The 21,723-nt window shown below is 28.0% G+C and overlaps 1 protein-coding gene across 10 annotated transcripts in view; it reads left to right on the plus strand.

Annotated features, from left to right (window-relative positions):
* LOC149878445 (uncharacterized) overlaps positions 1-21,580 on the plus strand; it is a 29,620-nt gene extending 8,040 nt beyond the window's left edge. For 2 of the 10 annotated variants that reach the window (XM_090072741.1, XM_090072742.1), the window contains exons 10-31: positions 6-109; positions 910-973; positions 3,213-3,303; positions 7,459-7,504; positions 7,623-7,758; positions 7,893-8,138; positions 8,297-8,419; positions 8,988-9,110; positions 9,261-9,352; positions 9,724-9,822; positions 9,995-10,104; positions 10,215-10,312; positions 10,685-10,742; positions 11,654-11,739; positions 12,893-12,953; positions 13,053-13,159; positions 16,149-16,249; positions 16,383-16,457; positions 16,566-16,645; positions 19,880-20,032; positions 20,205-20,414; positions 21,098-21,580. In XM_090072741.1, the coding sequence (XP_089928867.1) occupies positions 6-109; positions 910-973; positions 3,213-3,303; positions 7,459-7,504; positions 7,623-7,758; positions 7,893-8,138; positions 8,297-8,419; positions 8,988-9,110; positions 9,261-9,352; positions 9,724-9,822; positions 9,995-10,104; positions 10,215-10,312; positions 10,685-10,742; positions 11,654-11,739; positions 12,893-12,953; positions 13,053-13,159; positions 16,149-16,249; positions 16,383-16,457; positions 16,566-16,645; positions 19,880-20,032; positions 20,205-20,414; positions 21,098-21,408 (2,574 nt within the window). In that variant the 3' untranslated portion in view covers positions 21,409-21,580. Of the gene's footprint in view, positions 1-5; positions 110-909; positions 974-3,212; positions 3,304-7,458; positions 7,505-7,622; positions 7,759-7,892; positions 8,139-8,296; positions 8,420-8,987; positions 9,111-9,260; positions 9,353-9,723; positions 9,823-9,994; positions 10,105-10,214; positions 10,401-10,498; positions 10,527-10,684; positions 10,743-11,653; positions 11,740-12,892; positions 12,954-13,052; positions 13,160-16,148; positions 16,250-16,382; positions 16,458-16,565; positions 16,646-19,879; positions 20,033-20,204; positions 20,415-21,097 lie in introns of those variants that run through there. The other 8 variants (XR_016447566.1, XR_016447567.1, XM_090072744.1 and 5 more) reach the window with 6 other exon arrangements.
* The last annotated feature ends 143 nt before the right edge of the window (positions 21,581-21,723 follow it).

Raw genomic sequence — 21,723 nt, forward strand, 5'->3', positions numbered from 1 at the left:
AACAGCCTCCATCATCAATACTGATGAGTATCTTAGAGCTTCTTCATGAAGAATTAATCCAAGCAAAAAGCGAAGAATATTTGAAACAAGCTTGCATTGAACAATGCAGGTACATCTAGTTTTGGCTTTTACCTAACAGTTCTGTATTTATTGTTGCAATAATTATTTCACTTCTGTGAAAAAAAATTAAAGATCTTTTTATGAGAAATCCACAAGATCCTTACTTATTTAATGTATCTGTCATGAATTATGTGTCAATTTAAAGTATTTTTTCAAACAAGATATTTCAAAGTACTGAAGAAACTGGCTTCAGTTACAGAAATAGTATTACATTCTACTTCATCATGATATTTTGTTATTATTACTTTTATGCTATGACTCTACTATAATGGCTTCATAAAACAAGTAAGAACATTAACCAAAACTTTTCTTTTATTTATGAAAGCTAAGCAAATTTTTTTCTTCCTATGAACTTTAATGTAGTTTTGTTGAACATTTCTTCTCAACTCTTAAAGTTATTTGATGTACTGGGTGAATAAAAGTTTAAATGCTAAAGTTCCTTCTGAGAATCCTTCACCAAAGCTACTTTCAGATGTATTTCCTAAATCCACCAACTCACTGATGACAGATGAAGACATTGGTTGTAAAATTTTACTGAATGGCAATGTGTTTATGTACAGCTTTTTTTAAGGATTATTTCTTCTGTTCTAAAAATGTGTATTTTGCCCAGTCATTCTGTCTAACTAAAGATCCCATAAATATCTGTACTATATCTTAAATAGTTATTCAATTAAACTTAGTAGTTTCATCTAACTGGGGAACAACTCAAATCATTTTCCTCTTTACCTTGGTTTTGTACTAACTTATCATGTGCACTTTTTTTTTTAATTTATTTTTTTATACATTTAGATTCATACATAAGCAAAATCATACTGCTGTTAGTCACTTGTTTCGAGGACATCTTAAAAAGAAGGTAATTTTAACAAAAATCATTAAAATTGTGTACAAATTTTTTTATGAAGAATTAAATTTCATATTGCATTCTATTGCATTTTAAGAAAATATTTTTCTAAAGGATCAAAATAATTATTTTTTAAAGATTATTTAAAAATAATGATTATTTTTCTACATGATCTTGCAAAAATATTTAAAATTGAGGGTTATGATCTCAGTAAAAATTTAGACAAGTTGTTATGTGACATAAGCAAATCTCTTTTCAGATATTAGCAAAAGTGTTGATTGAATGCAAGTTGTACTTATAAATGTCAATTAAAAACCTAGGCAGGTTGAATTAACTGATTTCATTCATGCACTATGCATTGTGTCCAAACATAACAAAAGCTGAATAAGTTAGAAAATTGGTCTTTTTTAAAAAAGAGTTGTAAATTTATAGACTTTTTGCAACTTTGGTTTGAAAAGCTGGAAGAAATTTATATGGTTTTATGTGTTTTACTAGAGTTGTGCCAAAACCAAAATTTTGACCGATACCGATGCTGCGATACTGAGTTATTTTCTGATACTAACACCAATACTTTAACTGGTTCTCTCAAAGACAAAAATATGGAATATTTTTTATTTTAAAATTTGTATATTTAAAAAATAGGTTAAAGAGACAAAATATTTTTAATTTCTCATATTATAGTTCAGAAACATTAACATTTCACCATGAGCTCCTGTTAAGCTATTTCTCTTTGCAGTATATACATTTCCACCAATACTAAAAAGTCTTTCACTCTACACAGAAGATGGTGGGCACCTTAAATACTTTAAAGCAAGCTTTGCTAATAGTAGCATTTTGGTTTTCTGTGATTTCCACCACAACAAAGCATTAATTTGTGTATAAAAAACAAGGGATTAATTACTAGTTGCAGTGTGTATAAAAAACAAGGCATACTATCATATGGGCTATCTTTAATAGCCTTAACAATATTTGCACCATTATCTCTAGCTATTAAAAGAATTTTTGAAAGTGATATTTTAAATTCAGCCATGATATCTTCAATCAATTCAGCAATATTTGCTGTTGTATGCCTCTCAGGAAATGGAGCTACTCTAAGTACAACAGTTTTCTGATTAAATATATTGTCTGAACAGTGACCTGTCAGGCTTATGAAGCTTTCATTTGATCTACTGGTTCATATATCAGTAGTAAAGCCTATGATGGTAAAACTGTATTTGTAAAATATTTATCTAATTCAATCAACTCTGCAATTAAGTTATGAATCTCTTGTGATGCAGTACTGTTAATTGTACTTCACATACATCTGTAAACAAAAATACAAAGGATTCCTTTGTATTGTCAGATATAAATTTTGATTTTTTTCTCACTTTTTCAATATAGATGTTAAAAAAGATAACATAAATAAATAACTGATTGATTATTGATCATGGATATCATGTAATGAAATTAAAAATTATAAAACATGTTAAAAATATGTTGCTTTAATATTTCATTTTAATAAAAGATTATATATTGTTTTCTTAGAAACGTACTTAATTATTTAATTTGATGTTACACTATTTTTGAAGTATCGATATTATTTTACCGATACTGATACCCAAAAAAAACAGTGATACTACAGATACTTGATACCGACACTGATACTTTGCCACAGCTCTATGTTTTATTATTATCCAAAAAGATAAGATTATGTAGCTACAAATTCTATGCATATGATATTTTTTATATAGTTCTTATTTTTACTTTATATATATTTACTTAATTTGTTCACAGTTCTTATATTTATATGGTTCTTATATTCTTATACTACACAGTTCTTTTATTTACATGAAAGTTTATATGATTTCAATTCATTGTGGCTTTCATCTTTGTGCCCTGATTAAGCAAGTTTAGGGTTATGTTAAAAATAAAGTAAAAAATGATTGTGTAATATGAACAACTTCTGCAGTTTGATTGTCAAACAAGGATTCTTGCTGCAAGTGCAACTTGCAAGTGCAAGCTACAAGTAAAACTTAAACTAAAAAGTAGTTTTAAGTTAAGAAAATTTAGCTTAATTTGTTATAACTTTTTCTAATAGTTTATAGCAGCAATAGCTGGGAAAACATATTATTTGCAGAAATAAGACTGAGTTTTGAAATAAATATAGTGCAATGATCAGATATAACAATCATGCTGCTTATGTATTTTTTTTTTAGTTAAAAAGCATGTTGGTCATGTTGGTAATAAAACATGAATGCTATTGTTACTTTAGGTGCATTGTGAATGTGGTTACACAAAGATCTTAGATGAAACATTTACAACCATTACTGTTCCTTTAGAAGATTTAGAAGAAAAGCTTTTGAGTAAATTATTTAGCAATATTTTAATATATGCTTTTATCAATTGCATCTTTTACCACATCAATCAAGCAGACATACTCAATGCTGTTTAAGTAATCATTGCTCTATCTGTTAATTTCTAACCTTACATTTATTTTTGTTAATCAATTATCTAATTGATCTATTATAGCCCATTCATAAATTAATTCTCTTTAAATTAAAAAAACAAAACAAAAGAAAAACAAAAAACAAATCTCTCTTTGTATTAAAGGTTGTTCTACCATTATTGGGTGAAAAATTATTTTTCATTCCTTTCTAATCTTATTCTGAAAGTCTTCTTGCTCTTTTGTTTCTCTTTGAATATTTCACTCTTAGTTTATATATTTTATCTTATCTGTTCCTGGATATGGTCTTTTTTCACTTTTATTATACTTTTTTTTTTTTTTTTTTTACTAAAAACTCATGAGATCAAAGAGTGCAAAGATTTAATTGCACAGACACACAAATTGTTGTGAAATCTTTTTAACAAAATCACCTAAATTTTAGGAATTTTTGGGTGGTGAGATTGTATCTGGCATTATTATTTTTGTATCACCTACAATTCTCTCACAATATGATCTTGATTGTATTCTTAAATGGGTCAAATAGATTAAAAAAATAGAAACACTTAGTTTATACTATATTTTTGGTTCCATTTACTACTGCATAGACTAAAAATGCAATTTTATCATTCCATATATCACTGTGAACCAGAGAGACCGTTTTATGTTGTGTCACTCGAACCAAGCCTTTACTATTAGCTTATTATTAATGCATATGGTTAATTAAAAATAATTTTAAATCTAGCTTGTGTGCTATGGCTTGAAAAAACAATTTAAAAATTTTTACATATATTTATCATGTGTAACAAAACTAGACCATTAAAATCATTTGTTGATTTCTAAACTCTTTTAAGAATCTATTGTAGGTATTACTATTAGCAACCTTTTTAGTTTGATTTAAAGAAGCTTTTCAAAAATATAAAAGAGTAAATTGATTTTTTTTTTTTACATATGGTTCCTCTTACTTATTGCATAACCTTGTTTTGCATAACCTTGTTATGCAGAAAGTAAGGGCAGATTATAAAAACATGCATACCTAAAACAAAAGTTCTTGTCACTTAGAACTCTTCAGATATTGCAGAACAAGCCCATTTGTAATGTTTTAAAAAAATTTGTGGCTATGAAAATAGCTGTTTTGACAAGATTAGTCACTATCCTGGGCTTGTTAACTTCTTTTTGTTTCTAGGGCTGTATATCAAAGTTAATGTTAAATTCTATTAAATTTTACTACAGAGGTTAGCAGTTGCTCTTCATGTGAAGTATGCTCTTCTATATGTTTAAATCTACTTCATGTAGGTTTAAATTTAGAATGAATTACCTCTCCACATTTACCAAACTTGGATAGACCACAATTATAGTATTCAATAAAGAGCTGAACATGATGCAGCAAAATGTGAAACTTTCAGTTTACTAAAATTTTTTTCCCTAGAACCTGAGCAAGGACTTGGTAAATGCTATCTTACATTCTGACTCAAGCCTTTGACCAAAGAAGAATCGTTTACTTTTTTAAAGTCTTTTATACACTGAACAATAGATCTAAGTTGAGGAAGCTGAGATGTTACTACCTTATCAAGTTCGTCCAAGTTTTTCAAGAATTTCTTGGAATTATTTTCATCCCAACCTCTACCTTGGTACCCTCCTTGAATAATATTTTTAGTTTTCAGCCAGTCATCAAATTCAGGCCAAGTACCCATAACCAGACATCCTAAAGTAGATGCAACTTCATTATCAAAAGGTGCAATTTGGGAGGTGGCACCAAATGATGGATTAGAGAATCAAGAGTCTCTGCTATGTAGCAAATCCATGTATGTATCACATTCATATAGTGTTGCATATTAGATTTTTTAGAGTTATTTTCTACACTATATTTTTCATACCAATAATCTAGACTTCCAATAGTTCTTAGTTTTTCACATTCTTCATTTTTAACCCTTCACACCACAGGCAAGCTCCAAACACCACTATTCATGTAAGTTTCAGACTTTGAACATTCATTTGCATCAAAGACATTGATTACAACTTTCAAAGGGTCTTCCACCATTCATAAAAATTTGTACAAAAGCTAAATGAAGGTCTAGAGGATGTTTATTTATCAAATCCAGTATGAAAGATAATGTCTCTTGAACATACACAAGATCCTTTGAAACCTTTACCTTTTTAGTGTCTAGGAAATTCATCTGTAAAAATGTTTGAACAATTGTCATTATGTTTTTAGACACCAAAAAACATTCTTCACATTCAACAACTTGTTGATGCCCAGATTGAGAAAACTTAGGTGTTAAAGCATTAACACAAAAAGTTAAAATGTTTTTATGTGCATTACACAAAAAAGATAAAAATAAATTCTAATTCACATATTAGTCAACTTAAGATTAGCTGCACTATTTTACAAAAAAGCTACTAATACTTACACATTATATAGCTACAATATGTAAGGCATTTAGTATTTGTATGTGTGGCCATTACAAATTCTATCATTACACTTTAATCATGGTGGAGGATCTCTCTCTTTCTCTTTACATATAAAATTTCCATAAAAAATGTAAAAACATTCCAAAAGAGCACTTTTTTGATAATTATTTATAAATTACAGTTTCTACATGATAAAATTGTGATATGGGTTCCTCAAAATCATTCAATATGCCAAAAATGTTAAGTTCTACAGCAGTCTTATTCCCTAATCCTTTCCAAAGAGTAGATATTAACTGTTTGGTTTTGTTAATAGAAAGTTCCAATACAATTTGAAGTTCCTTTATATTCTGTGAGGATGCTTGCTTTAATGATCTTTGATTTACCTTGTTAGCAGGACATCAAACCATTAAAATGAAAGGCTTTCCACCAATTGATATGTAGTCAGTATTCATCTTTTTTTTCAATATACTTGAAGCAATTTGTTCAGCTTGAATGCTTCCCAAAGTTATGGCAAGAGAGATCAAGTTTGTTACAGTAATTGAAGAAAAACAATTATGAGTGTGTCCATGTACTAACATTGAGCAGCATTTTCCACAGAGCTTTGAGTTATCTGATGAAGAAGATATGATTTGTTTGGTTTCACTATTTTGGAGCATTGAAGTTGAATTCCTAGTCAGTATTTTCCACTCAACCTTCAAAAGTGATTTTTAAATACGTAATTTTATAAATATAAATGCTTCATTGCAATGTATGATTTGATATAAACAGTAGTATAATTTTTTAAGTTAAAAAAAAAACACATCAAAATCTATAGAGATTAATAGGCTTACTTTACAATAACATTAAAAAAAAATCAATGAGTTTAAAAACTAGTTTTATTCTATAAATGAGAGAATTATTTTTGATACTTTCTCTCCCCAAGAGCCTTTGGGTGTATTACCCAACTTCATCAAGCAAAGGTTTCTTTTATAACAAGACCAAATTACAGTTAGGTAATTATAAATTTCAAGGGAATACCCAAGATATATATACAGCTTCAGACTTGGAACTTGCTCTAAAAAATTCCCCAAAAACAACAGTCAATTGGCTAACAACAGCCATTTTCATTAAACTCAAAGTGAATTAAAACCAAAAAATAACACAGGTGTCTTTTTTTAAGTGATGTGGTATGATAAAAAATGTATAATTTTTAGAAAAATGTCATTTAAAATCTAATCTTTAGAAAAAGCTAATATAAAAGTTTTTTTAGCTTCTTTTGAAAATTATTTTAAAAAGTTATTTGTATCATTTGATGTAAGACACCAGTTTTTTGGGATTTTAGCTTTGATATTTTGCTTTTGATTACCCACAATTCCAAAATTGTCATAATGTTGATTTTTTTTACTGATTTTTTAGTAGCTTTTTTTAAGTGTTTCTTCAAGCCCTTTAATAATCATTTTTGACATGTTAACATACGATTTTGAGTTTAAAAAAATTTTAAATGATCAATATAAACTAATACTAAACTGATAGTAAAGGTTTTGATTGAGTGACATGATATAATACCTGATGGTATTTCTGGTTCACAGTGATTAAAAAATACAAGAATCTGTAATTTATTACCTAAGTTATTAGCTTTACATCTGCATATTTTTCTATATTTATATATTTTTTTCTATTTGTATAGTTGTCAAAGTGGTAGGAAGAAAAGGGAATAACATAGTTAACACTAGGTGATAAAATTTTTTTTAATATTGCTGTAGCTGCTCTTTTATTAGTGTATTGTTATAAACATGTCCTAAAAATAGTTGCATAATTTATTTGTGTAAATTAAAATCTGGATTTTTTTAGATATAGTTTTACTATTAACAGTTGGTCAACAGCAGGAAGTCTTAAAGATAAGATGATATTTATGAAAATGATACAAGCAACGCAAGAATCTTTAGTGATGTGTCTGATCACTGAAGCTAGGCAGCCTCACATTCTGGTGAAATTGACATCTAATTTTTGTTTACTCTAAAAAATTATTCAGAAAAATATGATAATATCAGTTAGTTGCTGGTAGAATTTGTTTATTGCCATTTTCTAAAAATGTTTAAAACAGAATGTTTTTATTTATAGCATGACAGCCTCATATTATTTGAGCTTATGCTAGCAGATGGAGAAATATATGCATTTGAAACAAATTTATGTCATCTGTTAGATGACAAATTTTCTTTGGAGTCTATATCCACTAACAATCTAAGTTTCAATACAACTTGCACCAATCCTGAACTCTCTTGCAGAAGTAATGGGAAACTGGAGACAACCAAAAAGATTAAAAATATGGCTAGATTGTTTGTTTACTTTTATTCTTTGAAGTTGTCAGTAAGTTTAAGTTTTTTTATCTATTTTTGTTGTTCAGTTTTCTTCAGAATTTCACTTTCTATATTCTTTATTTTACATATATTTCACTTTAATTTTTTTGCTCTTTATACTTTTATGTTATTGAAAATTGTTCAAACTATTTGACTTATTCTTTTTAGATCCATTATTCTTTTCTGGTACTAAAGTTTCCCCGCTTTTGTCTTGGTCTTGATATGTATGAGTGTATAGCAAGATTGCTAAATACTTCTTCTACTAATTTAAAGATTTCTATAAAAAATAAGGTCAAGAAATTTTAAAATGAATCAAGTGGCTTAATTTTTAACTTTCTGTTGTTGTTAATTTTAACACAAATATTGTAAGACTTAAAAATATTTCAAAGTTAATAATGAAAAAATTTCTAAATTTGCTCACCAGATATTGTTGGCGTTCATTATTCAATTTTAAAACAATAGTTAACTAGCAGTAAACTGTGCTTGTCTTTCCATTCTCAAATCTTAATTTTGTTTTCCAAATTTGTGTTTTTCCATTCTCTAAGTTTGATAGCTTTTCCAATTGCTTAAAAATAAATGCACCTGTTAAAGTCACAGTTCATTTTGTAAAGGTTCTGTAAAAAAAATTTTTATTGGTCTTTCATGAAAAACCAATTCCACACAAACATTGCAGTTTTCTTCCAGTTTTAGCTATAAGTTAATTTTATGTAATGTGAACCATATTTTACTGTAAACAATGTGCATTCTTGGTTTATTAATTTTGTTTAGGTTAGTTCTAATTGTAAATAAAGTTCAAAAGCCTAATTACAATAAAACAAATACACTAAAACTTATAATGTTGCTTTAACATCTGTTTTAGTCTGAGTTATGCATTTTCTGCATGACTTTGCAATGCAGTGGTTGCCCTGTACAATTGTGTGACAAAGTAACAGTCAGTGACCAATTTTCAATGATTGTTGTTCTTTCTAATAATGTGGAGATGGTATATTTATTTTAATTTGTGTTTTTGAATTATTTTTTTTTAACACTAAAAAAATGAAAATGTAAATAAAGTTAAATAAAAATTATATGATAAACAAAATAATTAAAGTATTTTCAAAAATAAAAACCAAATAATTATTTTAATTTTCAGTTTATAGAAGAAATTGAAGATGTCTCAGTCACGGAAAATCAACCTGTAAATTTTTTCTCTTTGGATGAGTGTATCAGAGCTTTTGCTTACAAGTATGTTTGAGAAAAATCTGTAAAAAGAGGTTTATATCAATATAAAGGATAGGGTTTATAACTGTAAAAAGAGATACATGACAATGTTGAGTATGTACCCAACTTTTTTCATTTATCATTTTTTAACAATTAAAATACTATCTAATATTCACTCAACCTATCAAATGTAAAATTTTAAATTATAAAATCAGTTGGTTCTTAAAAGTAATTCTTTACATGTGGATAATCATTGAAAAAAAGTATAAATCACATAAATAAATTGGAAATTACAAACATCTAAAAAACGTGTCTTTCAAAGTTTCACATTTTTGTTATTTGTAACTGAATAGAATATGACTTTCTAAGTATGTAAACAAATTTTATGTGTTTAGAAAAGAAAAGTCATTTTGTCCAGTTTGCTTTCAGTTTTTATGGAAACCTGAGATCATAACTTTAAATTGGCCTGATGTTCTTACTTTTCAGTTATCCAGGTAAGCTATTTTTATAGTTTTTTCAAAAGTATATATTAATAGTTTAAATGAAGTTGTAAATGCTTTTTTTTTTATTTTTTACATTTCTTTATACAAATGTTAAACAAATTCATCAAATCTTACTTTGATGACAAACATTAACCAAATTGTGTTATTTTTTGCTATTTTTAAGTTTATGTGAACGCAGATTGTTATACCAACACAAAATATTAGGGCCATATCTTGGCAAGCAACCTTCTGGTCAAGAGTTTTCACTTACAAGTCTAATTATTAAAGACTCAGGTGTGTTGCATGCTGTACTTGTTGGCAAATGTTGATCTCCAATAAGCTGCAGTACATCTTACTGAGTTCTTTTTTTTATTTAGACAATTTTTATGGTTTTTATATTTTAGAATACACTGCCTTCATTAAACATTGTAGTGGAGCATATCCAAAAAAAAGAGTTTGTGATGAAGACACTTGGATCATGTATTCAAACAATAAAGCTTTGGTATAGTTTGAGCTTTTAAAGTATTCACTTGACAATACAGAATATTGAGTTATTACTTTTTCAGAATATAGAGTATTATATTTTTAAATATTTCAATCTTTACGTTTTTACCCTGTTATAGTTGATTTATTATAAAAATCAGTAATAAAGTGCATTTGTTTTAATTTTTTACAATTTTAAATGAAGCAAATGCAATTGTTGAAGAATTGAAAATGTGAGTTGGCTGTCTTTTATATCAATATTTTATATTCAACAATTGTAACGTTAGGTTCTGTAAGTTCTTTAAATTAAGAGATGGGTGTTAAATATTTGTTTCTGTAGTTCTAACTTTTATTATTTTTGTCTAAATTTACTAATTGCATTTTTTTCTAGACAGTAACTTCATTGCCAGAATTTGAGATTGAGTTTTTGTTTTACATTAAAAATCATGGTGAGCATCAAACATTTTTAAAAAAAGAACACAATGTTTTAGTGATCGTTTTTACAATAGGAATACCAATTACATTTTAACTTAAATTGTTTTGCATTCTATTAGGATCACAAACAAATATGAAATTACAAAACATAAGTATATCTCTTACCTTTGTAAAGTGAAATACTGTTTTACAAAAGTAAAATACTTCAATAAAATTTAAATTGTATTTGGAAAAATTTTTATGATAAAAACTTTCTATAAAAACCATTTAGAAATAATTTAAAGTATTTGACGTACTGAGCTTACATAACTATCCTTGTGTTAAGACAGACTTTCTAACAATTTTTACACTTTTTAGAAAAATCATTATACAATTCATTAATCATTTTCGCTTTCAATGAACTATTTATAGACAAAGAAAAAAATTCAAAGTTCATAAAATTCATAAAAAAACATTTAAAAAACATATTTTCTAAATGATACTAAGATCCCACAGTTGATAGGGTCTTCAGGAAATATATTCAAATAAGTTTTAAATGATTTTATTCTGAATTTTTTCAGTGTAGGTTATTAGTTTTTTTAAAAATTTTTAAAGACAACCTTTAATAGCATACTCAGATTTTTTTGTTTTTTCATCTTTCAGATTTTAAAAATTTTTTTTCTGATTCTATAACAGAATTTGAAGCTCATAAGTATTTAAAACTTTGGTCAGAATTGTTATAGACAAAAGAGAAGAAAAAGATATTTTTATTTAAGATGCTGTCTTGATCACTTCATTAATACAGCAATTTTTTCCTATTGATATTAAAAATGATAATACTCATAATCATTAATGAAACAAGAAATTATGTATTTTTATGTATCTCAATGGAAATGATATGTAAAACTCTTTTGTTTTATTTTTTTATGCCTTTTTCTTTTAATAGAAACTTTTGTTCAAAAGTCCGGAACCTGCTCAAAGATTCTAAATAGGGCAAAAAAACAGAAGAAAGTTATGGTAGCTACACAAAGGGTTAGATTTATCTGTAGTAATTATTACTTAGATTAGTCATTTAACTGCATAATATAATGATTAAACATCCAAATATTGTGATTTTTCTCATATAATATTACCAAAGATGTGATTTTCTCATATAATATAACCTGCTGCATTTTTACATTTTATTTATCTCAGGTCAGATGCAATTTTTTTCCATTAATTTTTTTTTCATGAGAAAATGTAAGAAGAATCATAGTTTTGTTAAAAAATGTAAGAAGAATCATAGTTATGTTAAAAAATGTAAGAAGAATCATAGTTATGTTAAAAAATGTAAGAAGAATCATATTTATGTTAAAAAATGTAAGAAGAATCATAGTTATGTTAAGTCATTACTTGGCTTAGTTTATAACAAAAAGGGGGGAAAAAAATTTCATAGTGTATTTTTTTTTAGGCTAAATGTGACAAATTGTTGACAGCATTTGCACCTTCATTTTTTATTTAAAATCTATGTAAAGTTCTTTACTTATTTAAGTAGTGTAAAATATTTAAGTAGTTATTTTAGGTACAATGGTTTTTTAGGTTATTTAAGTAGTTATTTTAGGTACTGTGATTAGGGATGACTTTACAAAGTAAAGGAGTTTTCACAAAAATATTGTATGGTGCTTTCATAGTAACTTTTTTGGAGTTTTTTTACATACTGGTTTATCAGTGAATAACCTATATAAAGATATATAAAATTGTTCATTTCAATGTTTAGATGTAAATAAACATTTTCAAAAGTCTATAAAAAGGGATATGTTGACATACTGTCAAACTTCTTAACGTCTCTCATGCTGAAAGCATATTTTCTAACTATGTAATAACCAAATGTTACTGAACATTATCTTGACTTTCTATTAGTTTTCCATTAGTTTTTATGGAAAGTTTTGTGTGCTGTTTATTTTCAAAGGATTTTGTGTTTATATTTTATTACAAGTTGTGTAAAGTTATGCCATACCATGGGGTAAAGTCAATCCCAATCCATGGGCTGACTTTACCCCTGTTTTTTTAAATTTCTTTCCTGAAAATGTTTGTGATTTTCTTTTAAATGCACACAGTTTTTTTGTTTACTTTATTTAATATGAAAAAAATGATAAGCTATACAATATTAAAAGAAATTGAACTTTTTTCTGTTACAATTTTTTAGTCTTTTGATGGAAATATTGGCATAAAGAAGAATTTTGGAACAAAAAAATATGACAGAACTGGTACTCATACTTATATTTTTAGCAATGTTACTTTATCTATGCTATAAACTTATTCATTTTTTATATTTTGCTTTTTTTATATTTTACTATGCTATTTAGGTTTTGAATCATCTAGTAGCTGCCCATCTAAAAGTTGTTATTCAAGGGATACTCCATCTTTGTGTAACTGTGTGCGGTGTAAATGCTTAGAACAATTGCACCTCCAGGTATAATTGGTTACAAAAATAACTGCTGTTTTTTTAGGTAGTAAAATGCTATACTACATGTAGCTAAATGTTTACTTTTTAAATATAAATTTATAAATTTATTTTACTATTAAGTTTCCTTTTAACTTTTTTTTTTATAACAAATGCTTGATGTTCAAATTTTTACACACCTTAGTATATCTAAGGTGTGTAAAAGTTAAACTAATCTTAGATGTGTGATTTGTAGCAAATGTTACAAATCTATTTTTGTAAGATTTATTAATTTAGTAATTGATAGTTTTTGAAAGCTTGTGAAAATACATATCTGTGTAAATTTACAAAAGTGTGATTTGTCTGTGTAAGTTATTTGTGCAAGATATTTATTTATAAATATTTTCAATGTTATTTGAATTTTTTCTTAAAATATGTGCTGCACATTTTCTTTCAAAGTCTAAACCATCAAATTATTTTTTTGTTTGTGCCCCATGTTATGAATTAATTGCATTGTTAAAATGGATGTTCATTTGAAAGACCTACTTTTTGATTAAGATTGTTAGTATAGGCTGTCTGGCAAAAGTTCAAAAGACAAAATTTCACTAGACAAAATCTCTGAGACAAATGCTCTCAAGAAAAATTTTATTACTACTTTTCCCTTGAGTAACTAATACATAGAGTATAGCAAATGGAACTACTGATTCAAATAAACTAAGAGAAGTAGTGTAAATTGGACTGCAGATAACAAAGAAACTTGTTGCAAGAACTGATGAAGATGTTACAGGCTGAAATGAAGTTGCATGACTTTTAAGCATATCATGGTTAAGTGGATAAACACCTGTCATCCTGAAACCAGGAGCGAATGTTTGTTAAAAAAAATGTCTTTAAAACTATATTTATACTTAATACCTATTTCATAAATAGTTAATGTCTGTAAAACTTCCCATCAAAGCTGCTCATGAGCTGTTCTAAAACTTTTTGAAATATTTGCAGACAGTTTTGTTATAAACTGTGGTATTACACCTTGCAACCTTGGTTCGAAAAAGCACTTGCAGTACCTTTCAGTATTTTCTCCAATTTAAAGTTGTTTATTGGCTTATTCAACTAGTTTTAAATGTAAGTTTAAATCATTTTTATTGTTTCATGCTTAAATATAACATTTCTTTAATTATTAACACTTAGATGAAAACTTAGGTGACATTCAAGTGGAAATAAATACAGCTTATTAAACAAGAGTTAAACATGACTAAAGTCTTCAATTGACTTATCAAAATTAAAGACATAAAAATGGGGGAAGTCTATAAAATTAGTCTTTGAAAAGCAACCTTCTATTTTAACATTTACAATAAAAATATCAAGTATTTGTGTTCATTGTGTGATACAGGCAAAGTGAAAGTCATCAAGATCATCTTTTTTTTAAAGGCCAAAAGCTACAACAAGAATAGAAGAATTGTTGTAACCAGTAAATGAAATAGGCAATTTTCAGTACCACAGTTTTTAGCACTTGGAATAAACCTGCATCAACAGTTAACACAGTTAAAAGATGTTTATAAGAATTTAATCTGTTGGTCAAGATGCTGTCAGAAAACAAAAACTTTGACTTCAAAATAAGAAACAATGACTAGAATGGGTTTATGTTCATTGTGAATAGGTAATAAAAGACTTTGGAAAAGGTCTTTAGAGTGACAAATCAAAGCTCAAAACATTTGGTTCAAAAAGAAGAGCTTGTATCTGCTAAAGAGATGTTAGTATAAGGTGTGGTGCCTACAGTGAAGTATGGCGGGGCTCTGTCATGTTTGGGGCTACTTTTCTAACTCTAGAGATTTATTTAAAATTGATGATAAAATGAAAAAGAGGAATACAATAGAATTCTTGAATGATATTCAGCTCCATCTGGGTTGCAAGTAGTGGTACTGAATTCATTTTCCAGCAAGACAATGATCTCAAAAAGAGCTCTAAACTATGCATAGGTTAAAATATGCATATTTAGAATGAAAAGTTGATGCAGATGTTTTAAAGAACATGATATAGCCTCCACAAAGAATGTTAATTTATTCTTTAACCTTCTTTTTTTTTTTTTTTTTCATGTTCTCAAACTTTTAGCTGGCAGCGTATAATGACTGGCCCAAGCTCATAGGGAAATTTATATTTTTGCAATGCATACCCTCTAATATTATTATACCCTCTAATATTGTTATACATCACAAAAGAAGCTCATACAAAAAATCAGCCAGATTAAAAAATATTAAAGTTAAAAACAACTTTGTTATAGTTGCAGTATTTCCACATGTTATCATGGCTGTTGTTGTGGGAACATTTGTAAATTTAGAATTTTGGTGTTCTTATAATACCAAGCAAAGTTATTAAGTCACTGCAAGTAAAACACAAGTTTTGTTGATATCTCCTCTGATCAGAAATGCTAAACAAATATTTTAAAACATAAACAATAATTCAAAATGATCCGCTTTAAAAATATGACAAAACACATATATTACAATCCAAGCTCTGAAACCACCCTCTTAACTGAGAGTGGCTTCAGAGTTTGGAGTGTAACTGAATTTATGGTAAGACACTTTGTATTAGTGATTTGTTGTTACTGAAATAACAAATAGCTCATATCAAATGTCTTATCGTATCGCATAAAATCATGATTTCTCCTGTATGATATAAATAACAATTTAAGCGATATGCACATATAAGTTACCGTGGTGTGACCTGACAAAGTCCTATGCTTTAAGAAAGTCCTTATTTAAGAAATGACAAATTTCGTATATATAAAATAAACATTTAGAGAAAAAAATTTAGTTATTTTAACTAACTAGATATCTAGTTAAAATAACTAAGTTATTAAATAATAAGTTATTTAAAAATAAGTAAGACTTTGTTAGGTCACACCATGGTATGTATATTTATGATTTAAACTTAGTTTTTAATAATTGCTTTTTTATACATAATTTTTTATGTTAGTTTATCTTAGGTTGTGTATTATTCCATATGCTTTATTTTATTCAATCAGATAGTTCAGTCTCGAAGTTCATTAGATACATTGAGTGCTGTTAATGTTTTAGCAAAGGGGAAGTCCCCAAAAAATATTAGTCGCAATGAGACATTAGAAAGGTATTTTCAGGGTACAAGAGTTTAAAGAATTTTATGATAATTTTTTTCTTGCAAGCCTAAATTTATTTCAAACCTGTTGTTTTGTCTTTCTCAACCAATTAAACTATTTTATTTCTACTATGCTTGTTCACAGATACTCTTCAGATCAGTCAGATAGTTTTCATTTGGAAAATAATTTACATCAGGCTATTCGCAAACAAAATCTGAAGTATGTAAAAAATTTTCTGTGATTTAACAAATTGCCGTTGTTTATATTTATCAATTTTGAATTAGTTTACATAAATATTACGTTTTATTTTTTGTTTGTGAACTCCAGAAGTACAGTAAAATATCTTCGTGAAGGAGCTGATGTTAATTATCTTCATAGAGGGCTAGCTGCTATCCACCTTAGTGCAGGTTAGATTTTTTAAAATGCTTAACTAGAATGCTTTTTGTATTTTCCTCAGTTATAATGCAGAATATTGATTTTTAAAGTAGTTATAATTTTTAACTTTCAAAAAAGAAAAACTTCTAAAAATGTTTCTTACAAGATGGTAATAAAATAATGTTAAATTTTTTTTTTTAAATAAAGTGAGATTATGCATACATATCATATTCATACAACATTGTTAGCGCAGTGATGACACAACAGGAAAAAGTAAACCATGCCCAATTTCATTAATTTATCGGAAAATTTAGAGGCCTTAAATTTAAATCTCGCATCCGTTTTTGTAAATCATGTTACCTTTTCTCTATCAAAAACCTCATCGTGAAAAAGTTTTTTCATTTCTGGTTAAAGAACTTGAAGCACAAGGTGTAAATAACTTTAATATTAAGCTTTCACTTTAATATTTTGTTAAATGAAAAAGTATGTCATGTTAAATGTCATTTTTGAAGAATAATTCTGCAACCACATTACATGCTATTGCTCTGATTTCATTCATGCACAGTACAAAAATTGAGTCCTTAACAAGTTTTATTTAAAATCTTTCGGAAAAGAATTTTCATTGTTGAGCCATAGAAATTTTGTTAAATTTAGTCAAGATATTGTATTTATTTCACCAGGGTTTTCGAGATATGATTTTTCAGACCATTCTTGATATAGAGTGGGAATATTTCTATTAATTTATTGTTCATCTTTGATGTAGTTTTCTCCAATAATCAATTGATCACTGCTTGGCCCCTCTTTTCTTCACCAGCGTTTATATTTCATTATATGATCCTGTTAGCAAAAGAAACATGGATATTTAGAGTGTCAACTTTGTTACCCTAGTAAAAAAACTCAATCTTTTCTATTTATTTGCATAATCCAATCATCCTGATCGCATAATATCAAAATTGCAAAACAAACTTTTAGTTTCTTAAAGTTTTTTTTGCTCCCAAATAAGCAAGACTATCAATAAATTCTTTTGTTAGGAGTTTTTTTTTTTAGTAGTTTTTTACACTTAGTTTAATCTAGTTATTAGTTTCACGATCTACAGCTTCGATAGTTTTTTGTACCCGTGTTTACATGTTTTAGGAAAAATAATTCTAAAACATGTAATCTGTGGTTAAATATTTTAAATAATAAAATCCAACTAGCACACAACTTTTTCCTTAAAGTCTTAAGAAATCAGAGCAAATAACACCTTATCCTGCTATAACTACTCTTACAAAGGTTTTGAATGACATTATATAAATAGTTTTTATATTGTTGCATTTTACACATGTTAAAAAAAATAAATTTTTTTATTCGAAATCCCCTCTCTTAACCTTCACGCAGGCCTTTAAACATGACAGCTAAAAATCAACGAAAGTACGCAAGAGGTCCATCAGAAATAGACCATAGTTTATTTAAAGTTTTTCACAAGCTCTCTAAATTTAAAAATCGTGTCTTCCAGACAATATCTTCCGACACTGACTAGAACTTGTAGTCCAGCGGATTTAAATCGGAAGAGTTAGTGTCCATTAATGTTTAAGATTAACCTTTTAGTAGGCCAGAATTCTCAGAATTCTGCTTCTCACAGCTTTGATTAATCCTGAAGTTCTTACAGTTAGCAGGTGATCTTTTCCTAACCGATGTTCAATACCTTAAGCATTCTTTAACCAACTTATAGTACTATACACAAGCTGGCGAATGATACACAAAATTTATGTAATATTTAAAATATCTTACCAACTTGATGGAATACTGTATACCGTAAACGTAGAGCTGATAGAGAGATGCATAAATATCACACTAATAACATGAGTTTCTTTTGGTGAAAATCTGCTTTGGGCTCTAGTTCTTCCCGCTCTACAGCCTTAATCCACTTTGACTTTCGTGTGTTTAGTTACATAAAGTACCCACTTCTCATCGCCAGTGATTAAGTGATCTAATCAGTGAAAGTGTCGCTTTTTGGAGAGCAAGAATGTGCAAGTTTTCAATCGCATATCCTTGTCATGTTATGTCAGACTGTAAGGAAACTTAATCCCCAACTTTAGAACCTTTCCCAATGAATGAAGACATTGCAGCACTGAGGTGTGAAAACATTGGAGTTTGGAGGTTATGCAGCAGCTACTAATTCTTAAATCCTCATCGACTAGTTTGCGTACCACTTCAGAACCAACTTCAGTTGGATGACCCGACCTCCAAGACGGTCCTGGAGTTGGGACTCATAGGAACGAAAAAGTTGAAATTAAATTTGACAAGTGCGTTTTGGAATACTGTCTTGGCTTAGGGCTTTGAATATGTTATGTTCGGCCTCACCGGCGGAATGACCGTGCTGGTACTCATATGATACAGTTTCGAATATGGGATTTCTGATCTGACTTTATGTCAAGTGAATCAACTGTACTCGCTGATGTAGTTACGTGGAAATTTCTAGAAAATAATGTACCATTGATGAATTAAAACAAAATGCTAGAACATTCTAGAAAATCATAGAGCTTCCCATGTTCTAATAAGAAAAATTGTAATGGTGCAAGTGCGAAAGAACTTTCTTTCCAATCCAATAGGTTGAATTTTAACCTAATTACTTCGAATCGATTGTTCGTGTGAACGATTTCTAAAAAACAACATTTTTATCACGTAAAAATGAATTGCTTTTTAAATATTCATCATCATCATCATCATCATCATCATCATCATCATCATCATCATCATCATCATCATCATCATCATCCTCCTCCTCCTCCTCCTCCTCCTCCTCCTCCTCCTCCTCTTTACTGAAATATTTTAGGAATATCTTAGCTCTCATTTGACATGAAGAGCCTAATTTTTATCTTTAGTCTCCCAACTTCAACTTCAATCATAAAATGTAACATTTTAACCTTTCAAGTCATGTGACTTTGCTACTTTTGGAATGTACCATTAATCACAAAAGTGATCAATTTAGTAAAGTAAACTTATTAAGAATTTCTAGATATTTTGCAAAACTCAAATGAAAAAGAGTTTCTTGCTTTTGTTTTGTAGCAATCATTGTTAAGTCATTCATTTGATTCTTTTTGCAAAAAACATTTTAAAAACCGATTTTACGACGTTTTCCACGTAGCTGACACAGAAAGGTCTTTAGAAGTTTATCGTTATGTCATCAGACTTTGATAGATTTTACTTTTGTTTTTTTGTTTGTTTTGTTTTGTTTTTTTACATTTAAAATGATGTTCTTAGCATCCTTCCTTTATTTTTCTTAGGTATGTCGTCACCTTTTGGTTGTGTATTTGCTCAACTCTGTCTCGATTATGGTGCTGATCCTAACCTTGCAACACACAGTGGCTTCACGCCATTGCACATTGCGACTACTAGTAATCAAGAAGAGACTATCAAGCTGTTATTAAAAGCTGGAGGTAATTCCTCTTAAAAGTCTCTTCATCGTATTCAGTATTTAATTTAAAAATTTAACACTATTAAATTAATTTTTAGATAAATATTGTTCTTCGTATTTTTGACAGAATTTCATTTGTTTTTTCCCCATAATTTTTAACCAAAAAATGTTGAGCTGTATATATTTTTTTATAGGTTCACCTAATATAAAAGATTTTCAAGGTCGTAATTGCTATGACATTCTATCCCAAACAGGGGGAAAGCATTCGGAAAGAATTCTGAGAATATTTAGAGGAGAAGAAAATCAAGACCAGAAAGTTGGAAGTTTACGTAACGAGAGTCTCGATGAGGTTTCTTTGTTGCATGTTATAAAGCGAGATGATGTCAATCAAATAGAACTTTTTGGTAAACATTTATTAAGCGTTTTATAGCTGAGTACTATGGATATTAAGTAGGTTAACCTGTGTCATTCCAATAAACAATAAATCAAATGAAAAATCAAAAAGAAAAAAATTGTTTAAATTGTTTTTATTTTTATTAAAGGATTATAAGAAATAAAACAACAGTTCGTGAGGTTAGAATTATTTTGTTCTATCTCCAAGTTTAAACGTTGGGAGAAAGTTTTTGATTTTTTCTAAAAGTAAAAATTGTTTAGAGCTTTAGCTTTTATTTTTAAAGAAATAATAACTTATTATTTAAATAAATTTATATTTAAAGAAACTGTTTAGAAAAAAATTTATAAAATAATGCGTATTTCAAAAGTTATTATTACTAACTAAAATTAATAACTCATTTTCTCCCAACTTTCAAAATTGGAGATAGAACAAGATAATTCTAACCTCGCGAGTTGTAGATTTCGTTTGTTTCTTAGTTAACCAACGGAGTTTATTTCTGATCCGGTTTGCGTTAAACTAAAAACGTGTGTATATGTATGTATGTATGTATGTATGTATGTATGTATGTATGTATGTATGTATGTATGTATGTATGTATGTATGTATGTATGTATGTATGTATGTATGTATGTATGTATGTATGTCATTTTTTTAATGTTAAAAATAAGTTGTGGGTCAATTTTACCATTTTAGGTAAAAAAAATGGTGTTGACTGCCACTTAAACCTATCGAGCGGCAACGAGTGTGACGCAGGAGAGTGTAATCTGCAGAGTGACTTCAATCAAGTCAGCAGCACAGATTTTAAAGAATCTATTGTCACTGAGCATTATTTCCAAAGTGTAAGTTCGGACGTTTCATTTAACCAAAGGCGACATAATACTTGGAGATTATTTCGCCGTCGAAAGTCGTTAAACCATCAAAATTATTTATCAGAACGTCACATTGACGGCGGTTTAATCCACCGGTTAGTTAGATGGTTCAATCGTTTGATTAGCACATTCTAAAAGTTATTATTTTCAAGAAATATTTCAAAGAAAATTGCCTTCATTTTTGGAACGTTTCCTATTTATTTCATTATTTTTCCCCGAATGTAAGTTTGTTAATTTTAAATTTGTATTAAAATGGTTTTATATATTTCCTTATTACTAAAAAATATAAGAGAAAATACTTATAAAATTTTTTTTTGTCCAATTCTTTCATCGTATATCTTAAACGAATTCGACAATAAAATCAATAATAAAGGTTAGGGGAAATTGACCAATTAGTGACCTGATAATTGTGACCCTCCACGACAAAACCAACAATATGCCTATTTTATG

The sequence above is a fragment of the Hydra viridissima genome, unplaced genomic scaffold (assembly GCF_058129835.1).
Source record: "Hydra viridissima isolate aposymbiotic clone 2 unplaced genomic scaffold, HvirCarnegie_v1 scaffold_15, whole genome shotgun sequence".
NCBI classification, from domain to species: domain Eukaryota; kingdom Metazoa; phylum Cnidaria; class Hydrozoa; order Anthoathecata; family Hydridae; genus Hydra; species Hydra viridissima.